Source organism: Megalops cyprinoides, chromosome 2, assembly GCF_013368585.1.
Source record: "Megalops cyprinoides isolate fMegCyp1 chromosome 2, fMegCyp1.pri, whole genome shotgun sequence".
In the NCBI taxonomy this organism is placed as follows: Eukaryota; Metazoa; Chordata; class Actinopteri; order Elopiformes; family Megalopidae; genus Megalops; species Megalops cyprinoides.
In genome coordinates, this window is record NC_050584.1 from 9,109,191 (window position 1) to 9,134,036 (window position 24,846).

Here is a 24,846-nt window from a genome sequence, read left to right on the forward strand (position 1 = left end):
ATTTTATTTGCAGGTGCTTTTTCTTTGGAAGACATTTTTAAATTGTGTTTTTAAAAATCCTTTTTTTTTTTTTTCATTTTTTGGATTCTGAATCATTCTGACTCCTTCACAGGTATCATCATCAGTTCTCCTCTCTGTCTCAGAACAGGAGGTTTGAATATGAACTGGCTTATATAGGGTAGATCATAACTGTAGAGCCTACTGTGAAGAAGAAAGAGTGCATGTTTTGCCCTGTTCAGGCATCCTAACTCCAAAACTAACTCTTAAGTGAACTTGAGACTTGCTAGAGGGAAGTCACATTCATTTACAAGACTACTTTGACAAGGATCTCTTTTTGGACGGGTCTTTCTCTGGCACCACTAGCTAGTACCTAGTACCCCGTTTTGTCTTTGAAGGTCAAGACTTCATTAACCTGTTTGAAAGAAGCTTTCTTCACAGCATTGTGTTTGATAAACGCTTTGATACATCCAGCCAAACGCTTTCCTGTGGGTTTCTTATTTAGACAACCCCTGGAGATGCACGGATGCATATGCAGTCAGTGTACAGCACTCAGAACATACTTGTCGGTCTTACCTGAGGTAGGTATATGTGCATGTAGTGAGTATAAGTGGCATTCATTGAACACCATACGCCCCACTGTGTTTCATCTCTTGTATAGGAACAGTGTGAGAGGAAGAGATTGGGAAAGAAAGAGAGATAGAGAGAGAGAGCTTCCCTAGTGGGACAGCCGGGAGATCTACCCTGCTCAGCTGATGTGAGCCCAGCCACGCTCCAGCAACGTGTAGGTGGCTCAGGGTTGCCGAGTCAAATCGGTAGAGCTCAAGTCCGTCTGCTGTGCAGCGCTTGTCACAGAACAGTCCTGCTGTTTCTCCCCGGAGCTCCTCTACACCTTCCCCCTTTGGCATCCACATCTCATTTACACACCGTTTCAGACAGGTTTTACATTTGTTTTAGCCCCTTTCAGACACGTTGATGCTACTCTTTTGTCGATTTATTGCTTTCTCAGTTTGCTTGTCAGCATAAGCTATATTTATATGCTTAGCGTAATCTCTTATTCAGCTAAATTGCACTGTGGGCATTTTGGATGCTTATACAGTAGAGTTCTGACAGGGCGGTGGTACAACAGCAGTGTCCTATGAGGGATTAAAACGTCCCATCCTGTTTAGGGCCAAAATCCCAAGTATAAGTGTTAGATTGCATGGCTTTCCTGTCAATTTTGATAATATTAAATTAAATCTGGTATGATATCAGCTTTGACTTCTGAGGAAATAAAGATTCAGGTAACACAGAAGTATTACTTACAGGTGATACTGTTACTTGGATAGATTTTCTTTGTAAGCTTTTATGTCCTCTGATCTCTTGATTTCCACTGGAGATTTCGAAAGCTGTTGTTCCGGGTGGAGATACATGTATAATTTCTTCTTTTATTTTGTAAAAAATTAAGAAATCCTATGATCTTCTGGATTGCAGTCTGTGACTGAGTGTTTTAGCAGTTCCTTGTGTGCTCCTGACAAGGTAACACAAGCAATGCTAATCTAAATTGTTATGAAATGTAACCAGTTTATTTCACCAAGAATGATAAATGCAGTGATGGGTCATTTAGTAAGTGCGTGCATGGAAAAGTAATATGTTGGAGTAGGGCGTAGGTTCAGGTTCAAAGCTTGTAACTGTTTTTCTGTATGTTAAAAATACTAGGGTCCACAGGATTTTTTTTAGGAATGGTCACTAACCAGAATTGCACCATTTTTTCCACCATTTATAGCTCACCAGGGCTTGAGGGCTATGGGCAGGAATGAGAAACTCATTGTGTGAGGCATCCAGTCTTCCTTACACAGCCGTTTGACTTCAGATAGTGAAGCCGTGTTCATCTCTGTATATCTGTTATTCTTCCAATATCGAGGTAAGGTGAAAGGCGGTGTCATAATTTGTCAGAATTTGTTACTTTTGTCTGGACCATTTTAGTTTTAGCATTTTCCGTTTAAACGAAGAAGAGACAAGCCAATACTTGGGGAGGACTCATAACCCAAACTGCAGACACTGGGATGTGTGATTCAAATCCTTGACTTTGAACGTGCTATGCAAAAAATAAGAAGGAAGTTCATCTCTTCACTGTGGGGAGTGCTTTGGCTTGACATTGGTGGACACTGCTTGCTAACCTGCTGAACAGGAATTGTGTTTAAAAGGAGTTTGTATGTCATATACATTGTCTTTCAGTGTTTAGTAACAGGCTCCATACATATTTTAAGTCATTTTCCATTGTCAGGCCCCTCCTCCTGGATTGAGCCAGACCCCCTTCTGCCAGAGCAGGAATAAAAGGCTGCAAGTATAAAATGGGAATCTTCTGGGTAGCACTGATTAGAAGCCTGGAGGATTCTCCCAGCCCTGCTTCATCTGCTGTATGTATTGAATGGCAATCAGGCCTTTTTCCGGGACTGCTTTTGCTCAGGTTACAGTCCTGACATTTCATCAGCACTGTGGCGGACATCTTAAAGGGGTTTTCCGCTGGAATACGAGCATGGTGCTGTTATGCACAAAAAGGCCAGTCCTGCACTTGCAGTGAATCTCCACCTGGCTGCCACGCTCTTGTGTACAGTTCAAGCATACCACCAGGGGACTGTGTTTGTATTGTACATTCCTACTGGTTTACTGGTCGCCTTGCTTTAAGAGAAAAATGTTATATGTTGTAAAAGTATGTCTTAATTATACTCCCCTGTGAGGTCACACAAAGGTGTCCATATGCGAGCCTCTTCTTTTTGTCCACCTAAAGTGACCCTTGCCCACATGCAGTGGAACTGTAGTACTTTTGTCAAAACGTAACAGGTTTAAACAAGCATTTTTGATTCTTAGGAGTTTGAAAGTAATAGAATTAATGAAAAACTGTGTAATAAACAGAAACGTTTACACCTGCTGTAATTTGTATCTGGAAGTTAAGGTCAAAGTCCATTACAGTTTAACTCAGTGGAAGCTTAAGTCAGATTTGCAGTCATCTTAACAAAACTTAATAAGTAATGTCACTTTCACTTACCTATGCTTTTATTATTTTGTGACACAAGTTACAAATTAGAAGTTATTAGTAGCAGCTCCATTATAAGCAGGTCCTTGGAGAAATTATTTTGTGATTTTGCTATGGGACAAGTATGTTCTAGAGTCAGCTGTAAAACCATGTAATATAATTTTTCCACTTTCGTGGTATAACCAGATACAGCTCTGGTCTGGTCTGCAATGTTTTTTTATTTTTGTGCCAAACGTGGACACACACTGAAATGGATAACCTGGTACAACCCTGGTTACAAGAACTAGAAAATTGTGTAGTGAGTTTTTACTAGTAAAAAAACTCATTACTCCTTGTGGAAGGAGGTCAGGATTATGGATGGTTGGAGACTTTGGTTGTTCCATGTGCTATAATGACATGGAACTTATTTATTGATTTGTCAACTTAAAATGTGTATGCCCAAATCACTCTGTAGTTCTACAATGTCAGTTACATTAGTTCCACTATGGTGTCAATTCTTGACCTCTGTCGATAGCTTTCATTGCTTAAAATTTTTGAGTGAGAGCCTGTCTTTGCTATATGCTGCATACACAAATTTTACCACTGTGTCTAGCTGGCACATAGTTTAAGAAATGACATATTTCACACCCTATTCACATGCTTTTTTCCTCAGCCACAAGAGTAAATGCATTATGCAGTCTAGTAGTGTCTCATACTCACACTATGCTGTTATTTCTCTGCTGCCCAAAACCTGGGTCCTCAGCTGCATGGTTGTTATAGAGGGGGGCCTTCTCTTCCCAGCATGCTCAGCAGAAGTTCCCAGTGGAAGAGGTCTTGTGTTTATTGAGGAGGTTTACACGGCTCCCCTACCCACTTTTTCCACTACGGTGAGCATCTGAACACACTGGATGATGTCAGAGGTGGGAAAGTCTTCAATCCTCTGTTAGCTTTAGGCCCATAACTGTGATGGACAGAATTCAACTCGCTGTTGCATTACATTGAGTGAGCGGCAGCAGCATGATCGCCACACCTCTGCTTGCCCCATCTTAGAGGGTTTTGGAAAAGTAAAGCCTGCATTCTTGCGTGATCAGTTATAAGAGTCAAAGCAGTACTTGAATAGCCTTTAGTTACTGAGGTAAATGTGGCCAAAGTTTAAACTGTCCATTTAATGTGTCGTTTTCATGTCTCGATTGGTCACGGCTGGTAGGTGTCTTTTTTTTTTTTTTTTTTTTTTTTTGCACACAGCAGTAACCAGAGTGCGGTGGGTGTGAGGCAGAGTTATGTTTAGCCACATGTGGCTTGTCTCTTTGTACAGTACCTTGGAGCAATGCATGGAATGTGCGCAACGCGTGTGGAGGAAATGCAATAAAGGCCTCCTGACATCTCTGTGAGGACTGCTGGTCCCGCGGGGGCAGGAAACGCAAACAGACAGAGGAGCTCATGAAGGAGCGCATTGTAGGGACACTCTTGTGACTTTGCACAATCGCGGCGTTAGTCAGGCAGCGTTTATGGATCCAGCGCCTTCGTCTGATTCGTCATCACTGTTTCGACCATTTGATGATAATCAGATAATTTATAATGCAATTTATTTATTTATTTATTTATTTTTTTTTGTTAAACTGGCTTTGGAGTGTTTCCACTGTAATATAGCAGTACTGGGCTTGAAAATATGAAGTAAACTCAGTGTTTTGGAATAGCATTTTGACTGTTTGAATGTTCTGTGTTCCAAGGAAAATCCAGTTCATTTACTGGATTCTCAAAGGGGAGCATGACTGTCTGCCAGAATGACATGAACGCACAAGACGTATTATCAACATTTTAAAGCGTGTAATACATTTTGAAATGAGGAGTCTACACAGCTGCACTGTGTTTGAAAAATATTGTGTTCTTGGCTAAATGCTTGTTTGAAAGGCAACGGGACCTGGACGTCTTGCCTTAGACGCTCATTGTGCCGTTTGAAGTTGTTGAAGTTTGCCGTTCGAAAGTATATCGTACTAGTTGCCCTTTAGGCTGTAATTGTAAAAATCTGATAGTACTGCGTCCTCAAACAGACCTTGCTCTCAGCTGAGAACTGTCTCATTGTGGAACTGTACACATCCTGTCCCCGTACTGTCGCTGTACCTACTGTATGCACTTTTGTAAGTCGCTTTGGATAAAAGCGTCTGCTAAATAAATAAATGTAAATGTAAATAAATGTAAAATAAAACTAGGTCTCATTCTCCTCTTGATTTGTGACTGCAAGTGCTACCCAGCAAAATAAAGCATTTTGACGGCAGGAGCAGTTTATCAGCGTGTATTTTTGTAAGCCGCATGAGAACACAAATTATCATGGTTTACTCTGTGGTCATTTAAACCTAACTCTTTCACATGTGTAACCCTCGCCTGAAAGTCAGGTACACCGCAATTGCGTGTCTGTCCTCGTTGACCTGGCTGTTGTCACAAAATGGTGGCTTGTTTTGTCTTGGCCTGCAACAGGACAACGGGTCATTGCCACAAAAAATATATCCACAAACATGTGTTGTTTTACAGTCTCATATGCACTATTTATTGGCCATATTGATTGCTAGTTCTTAGTTGTGAATAGGTGTCAGTATAAATCAGTCTACTCCCACATTCTGTTCTATCATGTAGCTTATCATTCCATCATTCTTGCATATTTTAAAAATGGCATGTGCTAATGTGTACAGAGAAAAATAGTCAAATGGTATGCGTATCTGTGCGTGTGTGTGTGTGAGAGGGAGAGAGAAAGAGAAAGACAGATACCGAGAGAGTTTTTTGGCATCAGGCCATTCTTGTGGGTACTTCTCTATAGTGTTGTTGTAGAGCATTTGCTATAACAAGGTATATAGTGTTGTTGCTGTAACTTGGTATCTTAATGTGATGCTGCTGTTGCTGCAGCATGAACTATTGATGGGTATAATGCATGTGTTAGCCCACCCACCCAATATCACCACCAGCCGTCACTGCGGTGCGCTCTTTCTGGGGTTTGGGGGTACGGACAGAAAAATCCCCACTGAGACTAAATGGGGAAAACTGAAAAATTGCTGCTCAACCTGTAGTTTTCCAGTGAAACAAACCTGGCAATGAAAATAATAGCTGTCGGGATTATCAAGCCTGTTGTACTACAGTAATTTTTCACATGCTAAGATGGTAAAGTTATATGCTTTCAGAGATGCCCACGTTTATTTCCACAACAATATGTTCATAACACACGAGATGGCAGTAAGGAAAGTATGCCATTATGCAGATGTTTATGTTTTTTGCTGATTTTCTATCAATACTGCCCAGCCAGACGAGGCCTAGCCTTTGAATCTTTATTATAAACGAGCACCAGTGGTGTTGGCCTCTCTGGGTTTCGTCAGGTAGCAAGGATGTGCACACAATGTGTGTTCTGTGGGACTGGTGAACCTATTAAATTGCTGCTCAAACAATTAATTTCTGCTTAAAGTGTATTTTTACCTTCGTCACAATGTCTTCATTCTATCGCTGAGAGATCTGTTCATATCCACGGTTCAAATTCTTGTCCGTGAACTGCATGTTACATTTCTCTCTTCTCAAATTTTTATGGAGATTTTATGGAGACTAGCACACCAGTCTTGTGCCTTTTTTCCTGTCCACCTAAGTTTCCTCCCCATCCTCACATTTAGTATTTCTGACTTTTTGAATGCCTTTTTGACACTGAAATTTGACTGTACCTTGCGGAGACTTAAATTGCATCTGTGGCTCCTAAGTGAATATGCAAGAGATTAAAAACCATGACTTGAATATCATTTGCATATAGATTCTTTTCCGGTCTCGGCTGACAGTGTGCGTAATGTTGTTTTTATGGCTGCAGAGGCCTGATAGCTTCACCCTTCATTAGTTTCGCTGTAAAGTTTACGTTCCCCCAGCTGCTGCGTAAAGCTGAAGTGGGGCTGCATGTGCCCTTGTTCTACGGTGTGTCAATTCCACTTGGACATGTGTGCAGAGCTGTTAGGTTTCTTTTTTTATTGATGTGGGATAGTGGTGTCTTAGCTGTCTACTCCGCCCTTGCTTTGAAGTGAAGAAATCATTTTGAGTCTGTATTAGTAAAGAAATTTACCAGCTTCCACCTCAGCTGATTATAAATGACTTCATTCTCTGGCTAGTCAGTTTAGCCCCTCATCCCAGTGTGGATCCAAAGTAGTGCCAATGATTTTTAGCTTTGATTTGACCCCAGTAATACTTCTAAGTTAGTGGTGTCATAGTCGATCTTGTATAGAAGGGTCAGGTGCTAACGAGTCGTAGTAATAACCCTTGTGAGGAACCCAGTGCTGGGTTTCAGTTTTTTGTTAAATTTTCAGCAGAATTGCACTTGTTGTCATGTTTCACAAGCCAGGCTCACAAGGAGGACTGCCTGCCAGCCAGTGAAAATTACTACTCAGTCTAACGTAGCAGCAGCAGCTGTTTTCCTTAGAGCATCAACAGTAAGAAGTAAGCAGATAGTCGAGGGAGAAGACACAGTGACAGGGTGTGAGCACACTTCAGACCAACGTGGAAGGTGAGGAGCTTAATGAGCTGTGGTGAGAGCATTGTGTTTATCTGATCCATCTGCAGAGACCTACCGTGCCAAGCAATGGAAACAAGATAAGGAGAAGGGATTAGCTTTGTGGCTTAGGACAAATGGTATGTGATTTTATTTGTCCTGGGGTTATGTTCTGTACTTAAAAAAAAAAAAACTCTCAGCAAGCTAGCAAAAAAATAGCAAGCCTGGTAATATGGGATGTAGTAATTGTGGTTACAGGTTATTATTTTTATTATCATCATCATCATCATCATCATCTTACATTGTGAATACTTTTCTTTTCCCTGTAAAGTTCCTGGAAATCTGTCTGACTGTATTAATGTTAAGGAATGAAACTTATGGGAGGAGAGACTGTGTGCTGCGATACTACCGACTTGAGCCTGTTGGTCATCTCTGTGTTGCTTGGCTCATAGCTGCCAAATTGATGGCAATTGCTACGGTAGCCCCTGGTGTTAGATGGAGATAGTTTTAACTGTGGAAATAATGGCTGTTATTAATATAATGTTGCTCTCACATCTGGATGGGAGCACAAGGCTCAGTTTGAAAAAGAGCCCAGACTGAGAACTGCCAGTGACCCGAGGCTCTTCGTAACTGACAGGAATGTATTGTCATGTCACACCATTATTATCCTTTTTCCCTTTGGTTTTGTAGAAGATGCTTCCTTAGTTTGTTTGTCTTCCTAAGCAGAGCTTTGCCTGGGTTATTCCAGGACGTATGCGCAGAAGTGCATTTCGGATATGAGCCTCGCAAATGTGATTGCCTATGAATTTGTCCTTGATATTGGCATCTGCTCAGCTACATTTATGTTATTCACATTGCCGTGATTCATCTTGACGCGGGCTAGTGCACAAGCCAATGTTTTATTAAAGGGATGGAAGGATTCATGCCAACAACTATAGCGGTGTCACCATTCCTCATTATTCACCATTAAAACAAAGCAAGCTGGGAGATTTTCCAGTGGGGATTCTTACTACATTTACCCCAGTTCAGTGGTAGTCAAGGCTGTTTGAAATATAATGGGATGAAGTACCTTGCATATTATCAATGTTGAATATTGTGGGTTGTACACTTATGACTTGATGATATACATTTTGATACATACAGACACAAGGCATGAGACAAAATATTGTATGTCATTTTCTTATTTCACAACACTCTAATGTTTTGTGGCCCTGAGAACATGTAATTTACAAGTAGATCATGTCAGTGGAATTTAAACTTGCTTCACTCACTTGTTCTGTCCATTAGTATGCCTGCTTAGGAGTGCTGTGAGGAAAAAGTACTCTTTAACCATGACACAAGTAACAATTACGTGTGATCAGTTATTCCTGTTTTTCAGTTTGTGCTCCATTTGTGACAGTATTCACTGATGTACCACAGGTAAATGGAATTTTAATGCATGGTTTTACATTGTCATTGCCCACCGACAGACATAAAGATTGTAGCTGATCCATTCCACGTCACTGAGTTACAGTAAAAACATTTATCATCTCTTTTGAGAAGTAAGTAGTTCATGTAGTAAGCCAGCAACAGAACTCTACTGTGTAATGTTGATATCAAATAAACAAAGGTGTTTCAAAAGCCATCTTGTTAGCTAGCTTGTGCATTGGCTAGCTACTGAATCCAGAAACACCGTCTTATATAATGGTAGGGAAGGGACTATAGGTATTGCAACAAGCTAGGTACTACTAGGTACCACTCTCATAGACAGTTTTATGTTACCAACATGGTTTATTAATTTCAGTCTGTCTTCATAATTTGTGCAGCTAAGTAGAATTCAGTCAATTACGGATCTGTTTTATAAAAGCAATATGGCACTCAAACGGTTAGAGATTTGACATCTGAAGAAAGGAAAGAAGAAGAAAAAACTGATGTTTTTGCTTTCCTATCAAAACGATTACTCAGAGAATATCATCTTCTCTTGTGTATTCCTTTGAAAAGCATACTGTATGGATAGGGACTCCCAAGTGACTCAGTTAGTAAAAGCACTTCATGTGCAAGGCTGAGGCCTATGGCCCAGGTTTGATTCTGGCCGTTTCATCAGCCAGTGATAACCAGGAGCCCATAGCCGTGGAGGAAATCGGCTTCCTTTCACCAGGTGCATAGGGGTGGGCGGGTCATCCAGGGGTGTGTTCGTCCTATTGCTTATTAGCGACCCTTGCTAGTCAGTCACTGCACCCTTGGTTTGCCTGTATGAAGCTGTGCATGAAGTGTCTCTTTCTGATTCATGTCTGGACTAATTAAGATTTAATTGATTTATATTAAGATGAGAACAAAGAAAAAATGTCACAGCAAGTTTCAAGTCTTGAGCATAAAATGATCAGATTGTGCCATTTGAATATCAGTAGGATCATGTTTATTTGGAAATCTGAGTCCTCTTCACAGTTCTTTTGATAAAGTGGTATGCAGCACAATTCCAATTCAGAGTTGTGCTGTAGAAAGCGCAATGTTTACGCTTATTGTATAAGATAGCAGTGAATATAAAACATGAAAGGAGCAATCTTTGCCATTCTAGGCAGAACACTTGCAACAGTGGTAACTTTCTAAGGTTGTGTAAAACACTATGAACGGATGTTTTGGCGTCAAGAATCTTACTTAGACATATTGGTTGTGTTACAGATTACCAGAGCAGAGTTGCAGTCATTAATGAGTACAAGCCTCACTTACAGGAGCTAGGCTTCATTTAATGCCTTTATTTGTTGAACATATTCACGCATCTTGTAGTCTACATATTCAGATTCTCTGGGAGGTCTGAGGATGTTGTGAATTTTAACTTCACTGTTGGAGTATTGTGTATCGGCTGAATGTGGTAGGCAGCTTGTTGTCTTGAAGTCTGTTGTGGTGCCGTTGTCTCTGTGGTAAGTGCTACATCTGTCCATATTGCCTCTGCAATATATGGATAAACCAGGTAATACAGCTATGATATCAGTGTAAATGCTACTTGATGCAGTGTTTGTAAGTTGCACTGCTTTAGCCAGGGTGTCACACGTTAATATCCATGTTTCCACATCAATTTGCAATGTTACAGTTTGATTGAATTAAGTGGTCTTACGAGCGAATCGATACACCCCTAACAATCATAGTGTTGACTGCTCGTGTGGTCCGGCTAAATCTCTGGAGACAGACCAGTGCCACGCCCTTAAGTCTCCCTCCTCCAATTCTTTGGTGCAGAAAATTTCTGCGTAAAAGCTGTTAAAGACGGGTCTTTTGACATAACACGTTCCCATCCCAACCCATTTTTTTCCCCAAAGTCCATCAGGGTCTAAAATGAAGTGTGCCATTTAAAAAAAGATTGGGAACTTCTCTTTGACCTCTGTGGTCTTCCAGGACCAGTAATAGTCATCCCTTGAAGTCCCTCATGAGAGATTAACCCTAAATGTTCCCAGCTGTCTACACATAAGCACAGAATTATGCGGGACATTCTTGTGCTGTGCTGTGAAAGTATGTGAGATGAATACCCAGACCATGATAAACTCTCTCACTGCCGAGCGAAAAAAAAAAAACATGATGCGCGTAGCATGCGTTCCTCTATGCAGTAGTCTCAATTTCATAAATCGGGCTTGGTTTTGGGGCTTTGTGCCATGAATTGATATATGGGTACATTGGCTGTGATTTTTTTTTCACAGCCTCATTCTAGCTTTTCCTTTTATTTTTTGCCAAAACTTTGCTCACCATTAATTGGACTGAGAAAATGAATGTAAGTAAATGCCGCTGTCTGTTTTATTAGGTGCTATATTAAATTAAACCTACACAATGGAATTTAATGGTCTACTATACAAAACCGTATTAAATAAACCTTTTCCTTAGAAATTATGTTTTTTTTTTTTTTTTTTGGTACAAGTGGCCGTGGATGATCTAGGACATGATCAATAGCCTTGATCAGGTTCGCTCTCTTTTTGGAAGTTTAGTGTGGTTGGTTTTTGGTGCCCAGTGCTGCTCTGGATAATTTCTTGAGTCTAGTAGCTCAGTTATTTAGTGTGATTGGTTTGGCATTTTTAACTAAATGATCCATCACAGCTGAAGATTACACAGATTCACCACCCTGAAGTAAAATAGTGGAGTTTTTTTGGAAATATGCGTCAGTGTTGTGCACAGTTAATTGACATATTGTACGAATTAATATAATTGGTTAGAATAAAAGAAGTCCCTCTAGCAACCGAGTTTCACCTACTTGGCCTAAACAGTCAACTTGAGAAAGTCCTATTTTTAAAATCATCACTTACATGTCATTGAATTTTCTGCCCAAATATAATGTTGAATTAAACAGAACTCCAATCTGATGTTAGTCATGTTTTAACATAAGCATTTTGAGACTTGATTTTTTCTTTTGATTTGGAGAGGGAAGCCTCCATGGTAAAAATGTAAAGGTTTAGATTGCATTTTGAGAAGTGGAGAACTGTAGCCTATAATTAAGAATGGAGAACTGTCGTCTGCCTTTTTAGAAGCCATAGTCCCTTTCTAGCTCTGTCAGATCTGAACAATGGATGTTTAGGTAAAATATAAGAATGGACAGGGCTGAGGAAGATGATGAAATCTGACAGTAGCCGCCATGCTGTTCTCTGTTTTCCTGTATGCCAGATGAAAGCACTGCTGATAATGGACCTGCTAATGCAGTGCCACATAACACATGAAAAAATGGATGTGCTGGTTAGAGGTTAATCGTCTGAGCATCTGGTTGTCAATCCGCTGGCAGACTTTGAGATTACCACATACATATCAGTTGATGCGAAGGCTTCTGCTAGGATTATTTTTCATCTGTCAGAATGATGGACGGTGTTGGAGATTTTTCCATCATGAAATTTTGTCTGTTATTGTTTTTCATAGACCAGCAAATCATTGTTTCATTTGCATCAAATCAAATATCAGCAAGATGGCATGATACAGACATATTTTACCAACCGTTGGTAAATTAAATTAAATTCTCTAAATTAACATGCTCTACAATGAATATTTCAGTTAGGCTATTCCCACAACAGATTAAACGATGAGACCGTGTTCTACATATCTGCAATATGTAAAACTATAATTACACAGCATTAAATGAATTCAAAAATTCATTTATTTTTGCATTTTAATTCATTTTTCCACATCAGTACTTGAATACAGCGAAAAGACAGATGGGTTTAAAAAATTTCCATCAAAGCTGACAAAATTCGGGATAGAATGGCTGATCGTTAACAGATACCATGGATGTCATTTTGGAGGAAGAGTAGTGCACAGACTTAGTGCGCAGGTGCTTGAACCATTGACAGCAGTGCATGCTGGGAGTTTCTCACGGGCAGCGATTTGGATGTCGGGATTTGGAACGGTGCCGGGCTGTCTGTCATTTTGTCGGCGCACAAATGTCAAAGGGAACGCGTCCTCAGGGGGTATTCGGAGGAGCCGCTGGCAATTTAGACCGTTTGTTGCCAAATTTAGCAACTCCACGGGTGAGTCTGCAGAATTCTGTAATCAAAAGGGACTTCTGTCTCAAAACAAATGCCCTCTGTCTCGCGGGAAGATGTGTCGATTCACTTGAGATACTCATCCACGCCGGATTACTCACAAACGTTTCGTCATTAAATTGCCTGGCAACTTCTGTCTGAAATAATCTGTGGGTCGGGCCGGTGGCATCAGAGTTGGCATCACTGCGGAGAGGACCACAGACTCAACTGGGCCAGCGGTGCCAAGCCTGCTGGCCGCTGGCCTTTGCACTACAGTCAGAATGGGCCATTCATGACTCTTAGCTGATCACAGCAGAACTGGCAGTGCTGAGAAGAGCTTATTGCTTATTGAGGAAGAGTTTCGTCTTAAACGGTGTAATCCTATGCATTTTAGACGTGTGCATTTGTGTCTGCGACCTTAGCTGTAATTCATGGGAAAGCGGAGAGCAAACGCTTTCTTTCTGTGAGGTGTCCCAAGGCTTTTGTGTACCAGAACTTGGCAGTGAGAGGCCCTTTTCCTCACATGTGCCGCGCTCATCACACCCTTTCCTTTTTGGGAGGGCACTCCGGCACTCAGGAGGTCAGTCTGAGACTCCAGTTTGTGCCCTGTTGCCTGGATCCCATCAGCTGGACCTAGGATCTAGCAGAACGACGGTGTGTCTACTAAAGCAGGACGTCTGGGGATGTGCCTCTATTTGCACTGTCTAATTTCTGCTTAATTGGAGTGTCTCGGGTAGACAAATAAGCGCATAGCTGCAGTACTCGGCTCTGAGCTGCTGGATGTGATTGATGCCGACACACACAGCAGATCGGGAGGCCATGTCTCTTCTGTGGCTCTAGCCCAGTAGCTCTCCTCGGTCTTGGCGAAGGGTGGATGTAGTCCTCGGGCAGTTTTGGGCGGTGGCAAAGTCTCCCCCCCACTCCCCCCTACCCCCCGTTTTACAGGTTGAAGAAACAACTCTTGTTGTTTTTGTTGTATAGAAAATAAGTACACTGGGGTCATTTTTTCTGAAAAGCCACAATATTTTTGCTGCATATTCCATCAGACATTGGGAAAGTCATATTTATGTCAATGTCAATTTCAGCTTCATCTTCTGTGACCATGTTCCAACCTTGTTAGGTTTATATAGGCTTCAGTATGAGTGTTCAATTAGAGAGCAGGGCAACGTTCAGTCAGGCCTAATTGAAGTGATGGTCATTTTTGTTCACTTGTCTGCACTCAATATGTCTGTAGGTACCTTTTAAAATTAAGTTAATGTCATGGAATTGTCAGTTTGTTTGGCAGAATTAATGTCATACATATTATTAAAATGTTGGAAATAAGGGTAGTCAGCAGGCAATCGTGTGCCAACCACATAGAGAGATGTTTTGAAAATGTTAATAGTTGCCAAAACATGTAACTGTTTTCGCCACACCATTAATTAGGTTCGAGTGATAAAACTAATAGCTACATGGACACACCCACACTTAACCACAAAATGCCCAGGTGTCCCAATAATTTTGGACCCTAGTGTACATGATCAGTTAGAAAACTTTTGTATGCTGCCTTCACATCCCCAAAAAATGTACACCCAAAATGTACATGATGGGATAGTATTGTCTTATAACCTTGTGGCAATGATGTGACCTTCCAGCGTAGGGCTTTGAGGACATGATTGCAATTGTTACCTGGAGTAGCATACACAGCCAGCATACCGCAAGTAATTACACCCACGAGAGGCTCAGCACCATCAACATGGGACCTTGCCTGTTATTTGAAGTGAAACATTTAATCTGTTGAATTGATTATCTGATGTCACATGGCTGCTGAAACATTGAGCGAACTGAGAACCCTAACACCATTAACGTTAACAGTGTGCAGCTTCAGCCTTCATTTCCTTGGTGAGATCTGGTGCTGAAACTGTGTGTGTGTGTTTGTGTGTCTGTCTGTGTCTGTCTGTCTGTCTGGTTTCAGGAAGTGGAGCCACTGCAGTGGTCCAGGCGGCATACTGTCTGCCCAGGAAGGAGAAGGTGGCTATCAAGAGGATCAACCTAGAGAAATGCCAGACCAGCATGGACGAGCTCCTGGTAACCTATCCATAAACTGCATTAACTTCCTCAAGAATCCCAAGGGTTCTGAAGAACCAGTGAGGTTTAGTTGCTCCCGCATTTAGCATGTATTCAGGATGGTACAATGAAATCACTGCAGGGCTGTCTACAGAATATGTCTCGGAAAACATGCTTGCCCAATCATTGGAGAAATGACAAAGGCTGGGTATAACCATTTATATGCATTCATATTCATTTATAAGCAGAAATTACATTTATATTCTTTTTTTTTTGTTTTGAGGAAAACGTGTAAACTTTGAAAATGATTTCCACCTGTCTGAAATAGGTCAGTACTTTGTAAGTTAAAGGTGTTAAAACGGGCTGAATAAGCCCAGCTGTGAAGAAGTTCTCTTTTCCACTTGCATAGCTTCGTGGGTCGTATTTGGTCTTTATGTAATCTTGTCAGCGGAGGAGCCTGGTGCTTTTCTGCTCCGGTGGGAATCAAACCTGTTCAGCAGCTTCAGCGCAGCACCACGGTTTTCCCTGTTGGGCTTCACCTTGCAAATACAGCTGATTCACAGCAGAAAGACTTGACAGACCCTGTGAGTCTCTGTGGCTTTTATTTTCTTTTAAATGAAGGTGATTGATGCAGGTTCAAAGGTTCCGCCTTCTGGCTTTTCTATGCCGTTAGAATGTTATCTCAGTGTAATTCATCTTTTTCAGGACTGTCCAGTTTCAAATGTTGCAATCCACACTGGCATGCCAGCAAATGTTACAGTGCCCCACATTTTTGCTGAAGATTTTATTGTCTGTAGCCTATCAGCTGTAGTATATACGTATGAAATATTATCACATATATAAAGACTGATGCATAATATTCTTACTTCTTAAAAATGTTCTTCTCTTAAAAATTGACATTTGAAATGTGGCAGGGTAGCAGTTTGGGTGACACCAAGTTTATGTAGATTAAGGAGAAGGAGAGGAGGAAGAGGCTGGTCATCATTTCTGGTCAATTGCCTCTTTAAAGAGAAGCCTTACTCAGATCTGCTTTTCGTCTCACTGGGCCCATGACATCAGCTAATGCAGTGACTGAGTAACTGAAAACCCTCTGAAAGTGGCAAATGCTTGGGTTTGTCTGACTGCACCGCAGAATGCTTCATTCTCAAACACAAATGCCCATGAGAGAAGCTAGAACAGGGCCATTTGTTTCCTTATGGTAAAATGTTTGTTGGTTTTTAATGTAATTATATAAATTAGGTTTAACTTTAATTGGTAGAGGAAGTATAGGTCATAGAATATAGCATGTTGGAATCTGATGTTTCAACAAGATGTTTCATCCAGCAGTCTTCACTTCATAGTCCCAGCTGTTTCGAATTTCCATCAAATCTTTCCTTGTTTTGCGTATTTATTTTTTGATTTCCTAGGTCATTCTTTTGTATATGTCTTGACTTTAGGAATGAAGCAATAAGCTATATTTTGTTTATGTTATGTGAACATTAAAATAAGACAGGAAAGCACTCGACCCTGAGCTCTGAAAGGAAAAATCTGGCAGCTGTTTGAGTAAATTACAGTGTGAGTAGATTAATTGGAAAGCATGCTACTTTTCCTAGAAACTAATAGTTTTAAAAAAGTAGTGGATGTTAGAAAGTCATTTCCAGCCACATGCTTCATTAATGGAACTTTAATGCAACAATGTTTGTTTTCAGACAGGATCAAATGTCGCTTTCACCCCGGTATTGGAGAGCCCTGGAGGCCAGTGGAGCATGCTTGTCTGTAGTGTTTAGAGATCACCTGTGGATGAATGCTCTCATTCAGCCTCTTGTACGTCACAGTCACAGATAGCCCAAAAAACTTGAGCCTGCTTCAGTGTCCTCTCATACAAATGTTTTACTCTCTCAATTTATGAACCTGTGTAAATAAAGCCTTTGAACCAAAGCCACTGTTCTCCTCAAATATGGTGAAAGTATTCTGAGGAGGCTTGTCTCGCAGTGTTGAGGTCTGCAAGCTATCAGTAAGCACTTCTTTTAGCAGGTTATAGTTTTATTCAAACAAATGTCAGTGAAATTTCATCTTTACTACTGCTGCCTTGTGAATCCATACTGACCCCAGGTGTAGTGGGGGGCAGCAGTGCTAGTGTTAATTTAGAAAAGAAAATGTTAGAAAAGAAGGTGTTTCACAGGGGTCAGTGGAAGAGTTGGGATTAAGTTGCCAACCTCCTCTGCTAATAATAAGTGCTCTCTGTGAGAGAGCGTTTTCATTCTAGGCTTTCCTGCTGTTTGTATTTTGCATCTGTTTCAATGACAGAAAACAGGTAAGATGACAAAAGAACGACTGCAGAAGTGTCAAGTGGAGGCTGTGGTTATAATCTCCGACATCCCTTGAAAGTGAGCAGTGACTCCAGGGATGTCCAGTCTAAGAAATGAGGCTCGTTTGTCTCTGCTGCTAGTTTGTGGAGAGCCTGAAATTGGCCCAATCATCTGCCACCTTCTCAGCCTGGAGCAGTTGATCTGAATGAAAGAATGACAAGTTGCCAGGAAAGTTTTACAAACCCCCCCATTGTTTTATTAATAGCAATATTTTCCTCCCTGTTACTTAGTGCTGACCCATGTTGTCTTCCATACAGGGATGGGGGCTAGCAGGTGTTAGCATGTGTTCCGATGTGTAGCACTGCTCCAAATGTCCATTTACAGGGCTCATGTGCTGGGTGTGACCCAGCTTTGGCAGGACAGGCCTAAGGCCACAGGTCTTTGACGGGGGGTGCTGGCTTCACCGTGAACGAGGAGAACAGCCTTGTGTGATGCTCCTTGTTGGCTGTCGCTGTGCATTTGACTGGACCTTATGCTGATTTGCACTTATGTAACAAAAAGCCCTCCTCATATCATTACATCAGTTCAGGGAAAGTTTTAAGTGCAAGGGTTTTTTTTGGTTGTTTGTTTTTTACATTTGGACACTGAAGTGAATGAAAAATGTTGGAAACAAACAAAAAAAACAGACTTGCTTAAATTAATTGGCAAAATTTAGGACAAAACACATTGCGGCTGGACTGAGTCTAGGCCTAAGGCTATTTTTTTTGGCTAATTAACCCTAGCTGGCCCTTCATTCTGTTGCTTGCACTGAGGAGACTGTAACATGCTTAGGAGAACAGTTAGCTTCTGTGTTGTTCCAGGCTTAGCACAGACATTGCCATCTTCACGGTGAATTGCATATGAGGTCACACTGTACGTTTTAAAAACCAGTAGTGACTTGCAAACTTGTGGTCTAAAGCTTGAACACAGGCCTTATGTAAGAATGTCAAATGCAGCTAAGCTGGCCAGTTTTCAAAGCCACGGTATTTGTCATTGTCAGGACTGTTCTTTTGAGATCAGGCAAATGCAGTACTTCTAAATTCTGTTAGAAGGATGGTATGAATTTAAGCAAAAGGTTGCTCAAGGAACTAATCAGGAACAAATTCTACTTTAATATTACATGGTTTGCTACATATTCATACATAATTTCGACCAATGGTTATTTAGAGAGACCATGGTCATTCCATCATGAATGTTTTTTTCATCACTTAATAATAAATGAATAATAAATGATAATAAATTAAACACTGACTGATAGTAAAAATGAACACTGCAGCTCTTAGAGAACATCAATCATTAATTTCAGAGCATTTATCAAAAAAATTACTTATACCCTTGGTTCAGTCTTTGTCTGTATTGCAGAATGATGGGTCACGTTCAAATGCAAATGAGCACCAGCACCTTTGTGTGCCTCAGACCCAGGATACAAGACCGCCAGTGGCTGTGATTCCAGCGGGAGGCCTAACTTAACGGATGCACATCTGAAGAATACTCCATATTCTGTGTCATCTTTTTCCAAGCAATTAGTTCCATTCAGAGTATTGGTTGTTTTGGTCCCAGGAACTGGGGAGGATGTGGGATAGGGAATCTTTAAGAAGCTGGGTCTTGGGTTGGGGCAGTGATGTGATATTATTTGTAGTGCCTCTATGTCTCCTCTTGGCTGCAGTTATTTTGCAGCCAAGAGATATGACGCGCATTACTAAACCAAGTGTCTTCGAAGTCAGTTGATGTCTCAGCAGGTGTTGCTATTCACATGCTTAGTATGTTACCGCCCTCCATCCCAATGAGAAATGTAGTAGAATATGAAGACCCAGAGGTTAAGGTCAGCCTCACTTTAGTAGGTTTTTTGAACGGGTCTGTCCCCCAGAGATGAATGTGGCAAAGCCGTATATTTGTAACGTGTCTCATTTTGCCAGTTTGGACCTCGTATCTTCACATGCGCGTGTTCGTGTTGTTGCTTCCTGCGGTCAAGCCTTTTGTCTTTGTGTGATTTTCTTTGCGTCAGACGTCAGGCCTTCGGTGGCACTCGACGCTGTGCTTTTGAGATGGCACCTTTTTCACCCCAGAAGAAAAGAGACTCCGGGAAAAACCGCAGACTCTTTAGATGGACACCCCCAGCAGTGACTCAGCCATTATCTCATGTTGCCGCACGCGGAGTGAAGCGGATTTGCATATAGGCTCTCTGGCTGCCGAGGAATCCGAAGTGGTTTTTGTCACGGTGCTCCGCAGCTGTCTGCTAAGCTGCGGCGAAGGGCGTGGGGGGGGATGAGATCACTCCATCAAAGGGGGAGTGTGGCTGCAGCGGGGGGGGGGTGAGGGGGGAGGCATCACGGGGAGGGGATTTGCCTCATTGTGAACGCAGGGAGCTCTTGGCAGGACACCGGGACAATCCTGATTGTGAATAATGCAGACCCAGCAGTGCTGATCTGGGATGTTGTTGCAGACGTCCAGCTAATTAGAACAAACTGTCTGGAAAGCTTTGGGGGTGGTGTGGTTTTGGGGGCGGTTGGGTTGGGGGGGGGGGTGGTGGGGGAGGTGTGGCTTTGGACCACAAACTGCTGTCCGAGTATTCCTCCATTGTCCGGTCCCAGAGAGCTGGACCGAAGGCTGGCATGCTAGCTGTATGCACCAGCTGTCTCACTGCTATCAGCTGTTTCATTCTGAAAGCGTGTTTACAGAGTGAGCGCATGTGCGCTTGTGGATGTCTCCACCAGTGAATGTGAAATGAATTGCATAGCCTTTCCAGAACTTCAACAGCCTGTCAGTTTAGTGAAGCCACACATCAATTATCAGCATTTACATTTTTAAAGCCTTATTTGCAGAGGGTTAGTGTTAGGGTTAGGGTGTACAAAATCCATTAAAAATGTATTTTAAGTGCATTAAGACGGTAGTTGCTTCTTAGAATATTTACACATTTCGTGTAGAATTACGTTTTAAATGCATTAATTTTTGATGTAACAGTCTGCTGACAATTAAATACTGCATTGATGGTTCTCGTGTTCCTTGTGTTTCAGTCATGCAGACGTCCTTGTTCGACTCCCCTGCAGCATTTCTGTATTATTGGTCAAAATCTTAGCACATCATCACAGCCGCCACTAAGCTGAATACGCTCCTTCACTGAAAGACCAGTACTGCTGAAACTTAAAATTGCAGCTCACGCCGCTGCTTCCGCCTCTTTGTGGTGCGCAATATTGGAAAAGTGGCATAGCCGCTGGCAATTTCCCTAAAGTGGCTGCTCATAGCCACTGCCGAGTTATGAGCTCTGGAGTGTTAACGATCTCCATTTCCTCCTCGAAATAAATAAGACTCCCCCAGAAAGCATCTCTTTGAAAATATGGGCTGTTGCTCCATCTCCAGCTCTCACTTTCACCTCATCAAAGCTGTGGGGAAAAGCTTGCGGTTTTGACCAAGCCTTTCGAATCCCCTTATGCAAGAGAACGCCTGCGGATCTGCTCCTCAGGGCTTTGGCCATACGAGGTTGAGATTCGAGCAGGTTATTCATTGTCACGTCACCGCCTAAAAATGAGAAACCCTCTTGGGAATGTGCGGGAATGGAGCTTTTGCGCTGTCTGCTAGGGGCAGCTGTACATGCTTTGGATGAGCTTGGAAACTTGAGCATGAAAACCGAGTATGTTGCATGACATACCGTGTGTCTGTCAAGAAACAGTGGCATTAGGTTTCTGTACTTAATACAAAAGGCAGCAAAGTTTGTACTTGGAGGCATAATGTGGTCAATTGTTCGTAGTTAATTTGTGGCTTAACCAGTGCCATTGAGTGAAAATAACGACTGAATTATTGGTGCCCAGCGTTAGCAAAAATGTCTTGCAACACTTGCGTGGTGACTTTCGTCTCAGTGGTGTCTTCCTTGTGTTCTCTGCACCATGGCAGCAGCATTGTCATTGGCTGCTGGTGGAATGTAACGCCTGCTTGTGTTCATTCGTGAATCAGGCCTCAAAGATTTGATTGGCTCCTGGAATGGATCCAGCGGCCACCGAGGCCAGGGCTATTTCTCTCTTGCCTGTCCCTGCCCCGGCAGCAGGGAGTGTGTCTTGCCTCTGTGAGTAGATTAGTGCACTCGCTTGGACTGGGTCCCCAGGGGAGCCGGCGGACTGTGGCTTTGGAGCGGTTGTGCAGCAAGATGAATATGTGCACTGCCTGGCCCTAGCCCAGCTGCATCTTAACCCATTTTCAGAGGTACCTTCTATAACATCCCCCAACTCAGCTGTTCTCAGCAGAGCTACGTCTCCATCCGGCCCGTCTCGGAGGCTAACCTTCTCTCAGCTCTTAAAACTTGGGTTTGTTGGTGATGAGTTTCTATCAAAATGTTCCTCTCTGATGCTTATTTTATTACGACACCTCTCCAAGATCCAGTTGATATTGGCTTCACTAAACTGAACGGTGCACTGAACAGAGAAAAGTTTGGCAATTTTATAAGTCATATAAATGTATAAGATGTGACAGAAACACCAGCCTCTCTCCGTTCCCTTCCCTGTTCCTCTATCTCTGTGGCCTGTAGGCCCCACAGCTGAGTCAGGCTTGATTCCTTACCCTCGAAGTCAAAACACAGAGCCTAGACAACAGCAGGTTAACATTTTAAGCTTGCTTCTTTGAAGTGAAATAAATGATGCTAATTTGAAAATATGGCCCCAAACGTGTAAGAAGGGAAACGCATCTCCCCCGGCATGGTTTCTCAGACATGTGCTATGAGGGGCCCAGGCAGTGCATTAACAGGCTCAGACAGCATATTTTTCGGGGACATTCAGCTGAAGAAATCCTCTCAGTTGGCTTGGGAGGGAACAGGGAAACCCAAACAGTTTAGCACTGGTCTCCCATCTACATGTGGACCAAAAAGGAGAGTTGGTTTAGTTAGTTAGCTAGTTAGTTAATTAGCTTCATTACATAATAGTGGCAACCATCACACACTCAGGCCCTCTCAGAATCACACCAGCTGTCGCTGAAGTCAGAGAGGTATACTCAGAAAAAGAAAACTTACTGAGTCAGCTGGTTCAAGGCGCTGGGTTGGTGTTTTACGCAACAGCTGCCTGGGTATGGCCTTGTGTAATTTTTCTATTGCCTAGAGTTTGCTACCTGTTTTGGTCTATGTTTGTGCATATATGTATGTCTTCTCATTGGGTTTTTTCCATGGCAATGTATATCAGTTTAGTGGGAATCTAATCAATGTTGATGAACCCTGGACTCCACCAGCTGACTGAGCATTTTTGTGGCGCCTCACTGCCACGTAGTGCACCTCCCATCAGAGTCGCCAGACTGCTGAACACACGGCAGTGGAAATGCCTTGCAACGGGGGTTCAAATGGTTTTGAATGCGCCTGTTATCCTCAAAGGCTCTGTGTAGGGTTCTGCAGTGGTCTTCAAAGGACACTGCTGATGGAATAGGCCCTTCATATTTCACCATTGTGTTGTCAACTGTCTTCCTGTTGAACTGTTGGCCTCAAGCGATAATTCGGGCTGGATGCCTTCTTTCTATGTGGAATGATTTCTGAGATTTAGCTTCACTGCAGACACAAGCAGTTTATTTGCAATTTTTTATAGTCTTTGGCGATAATGATCAGCTCAACACAGCAACAAAGTCAAATGTATGCCTTCTCTCTGTGCTATTCAGGTGTGCTTGATCTTACAGAGTAGAGTGCATGTGCGGTGCTTCATAGCAAGCACAAAAACTCTGTACTCCTGCCACCACACAAGCCCTCAGCGAAACAAACACGCAGCAAAATCTTGTAATGGGTACCATTGCTGACCCCGCCTGCAATAAATAACATTTAACGGTTCAGTGAATGTTATAGCCTGTGCTTTAATGTAGTAGCAAGGGCATGCTGCTGTAACAGGTCTGCTGATTAAGGTTTAAATGACTGGCATGCAACCTGTAGTGTTCAGCCTGTTTTTATGTTTGGCAGAGCTTCACTAATATAACACATAGATGCAGGCAGGAGTCTAGCCTTTTATTGCCCCCCTCAGTGATGCTCTTTTGGGTTTTTTGTGACTGGACAAAGCAGCTTTTGAGCCAGTTATGTCCTGTACACACCGATTCACAGAGTAAACGGCTCCCTCAGTTGAGTACCGCAGTTTTCCACTAGAAGGCAAAAAGGCTGGCAGTGCATCCTAATCATTAAATGGCGACGGTTTACTTGCACAGGGGCGCCAGGTAACTATATAAAAGCCCAAACAGTCTCAAACAGAGACTGAAGCAATATGTTTGTACTGACAGTGCCCCCCCCCCCAGCATAAAAAAACGCAAGTTAAAAGGTATAGTATTAACCAGAGGTGAAGGCACTGATTCCAGAGTAAGGCACTGGTGTTGTGTCATGAAACAGTTTCTTCATAATTTTTGTGGCATTTCAAAACTATGTGTAGTATTATTTGTATAAGGGAGAGTTCTAAAGAAAAACTGCGGTCACCACAGTACAGAGCTGCACTAAGTGCACTTTATTACATCACATTAGAAGTATGCCGCTGTGCAGTGATTTATGCCCCTGAAACCTGAACTTGAATTTGGTGAAGTTTATGTAGTTATTCAGAGGTCTGTCAGGTAATTTGTAAAATCTAGTGGCTGCTGAAAATGACATCGATTTACATCTTGAAGGACACTGAAGTGGTTGTGAGTAACCAGCTGGCACAGCACACCCTCACACCAGTTCGTTCGGAAGCTTTTTTGAAACGTTTCACCTGAACAGGAAGCGAGTGAGTGTCTTTTCTTTAAATAAAGTGCTCACATAAGGAATATAGTCCACTGAAAAGAAACTGAGTGTATACAGTTGAAGTCTTACTACCCAGTTTATACTGAGCCCCTGTGAAGCTGGGGTGGACATCCATTAGTGGGAAACATTGGCTGAATTTCCACTACCAAGCCAGACCTCGTACTGCCAAGGTCTTGCCAGGACCAGCTGGCCTGAACCAGAGACTGGAGACAGACGACCCTTGGTTTTCCGTAGTGACTCCAAAAGAAGTTCTCCTTCAGAGTCACACTACATCCTGTCAAAAAGGAATACATATTTTTGGAGGGACGCTAGCTACATAACTTAAAACCTGTCACTGTACTATGCAAGCTAGGTAGCTTTAAAATGCTAGCTGTCAACTGCACACATTATGCTAATATCACTGAAAAAAGTTTTTTTTTTTTAAAAAATTGGACTAATTATCGTAATAAAAGTACATATGTTTGGAAAAAAAAGTTGCTTTGGGTGTGCTGTAGGGTAAGACGATGCTTGGGCAAGTCACCTGCATGGCCTCCTTCCTCTTTTTGTCCCGCATTTCCACAGATGTTGTTCAGATGGCCGAAGCAAGGGTGCTCAGGAGCGTAGCACTGCAATTTTCAAACAATTTGAATGCACAAGAGTTTGTTTCCACGAGAAGTTAAGCCACTTGCCAACACTAGGGACACTCTGCATTAAGATTTCATGGTGGTACATTGTTGCTTAGAGGCAACATACAGATCTGACCAATTTGCCATCAGATACATACATTTCAATAAGAACAAATGATAAACCTTTACTCACAA

At 42.2% G+C, this 24,846-nt stretch overlaps 1 protein-coding gene across 1 annotated transcript in view; it reads left to right on the plus strand.

The window, feature by feature from the left end:
* Positions 1-24,846, plus strand: part of oxsr1b (oxidative stress responsive kinase 1b) — a 99,162-nt gene that overhangs the window by 4,853 nt on the left and 69,463 nt on the right. The window contains exon 2 of the mRNA XM_036521190.1: positions 14,913-15,025. Coding sequence (XP_036377083.1) covers positions 14,913-15,025 — 113 coding nt within the window. The remainder of the gene's footprint in view (positions 1-14,912; positions 15,026-24,846) is intronic.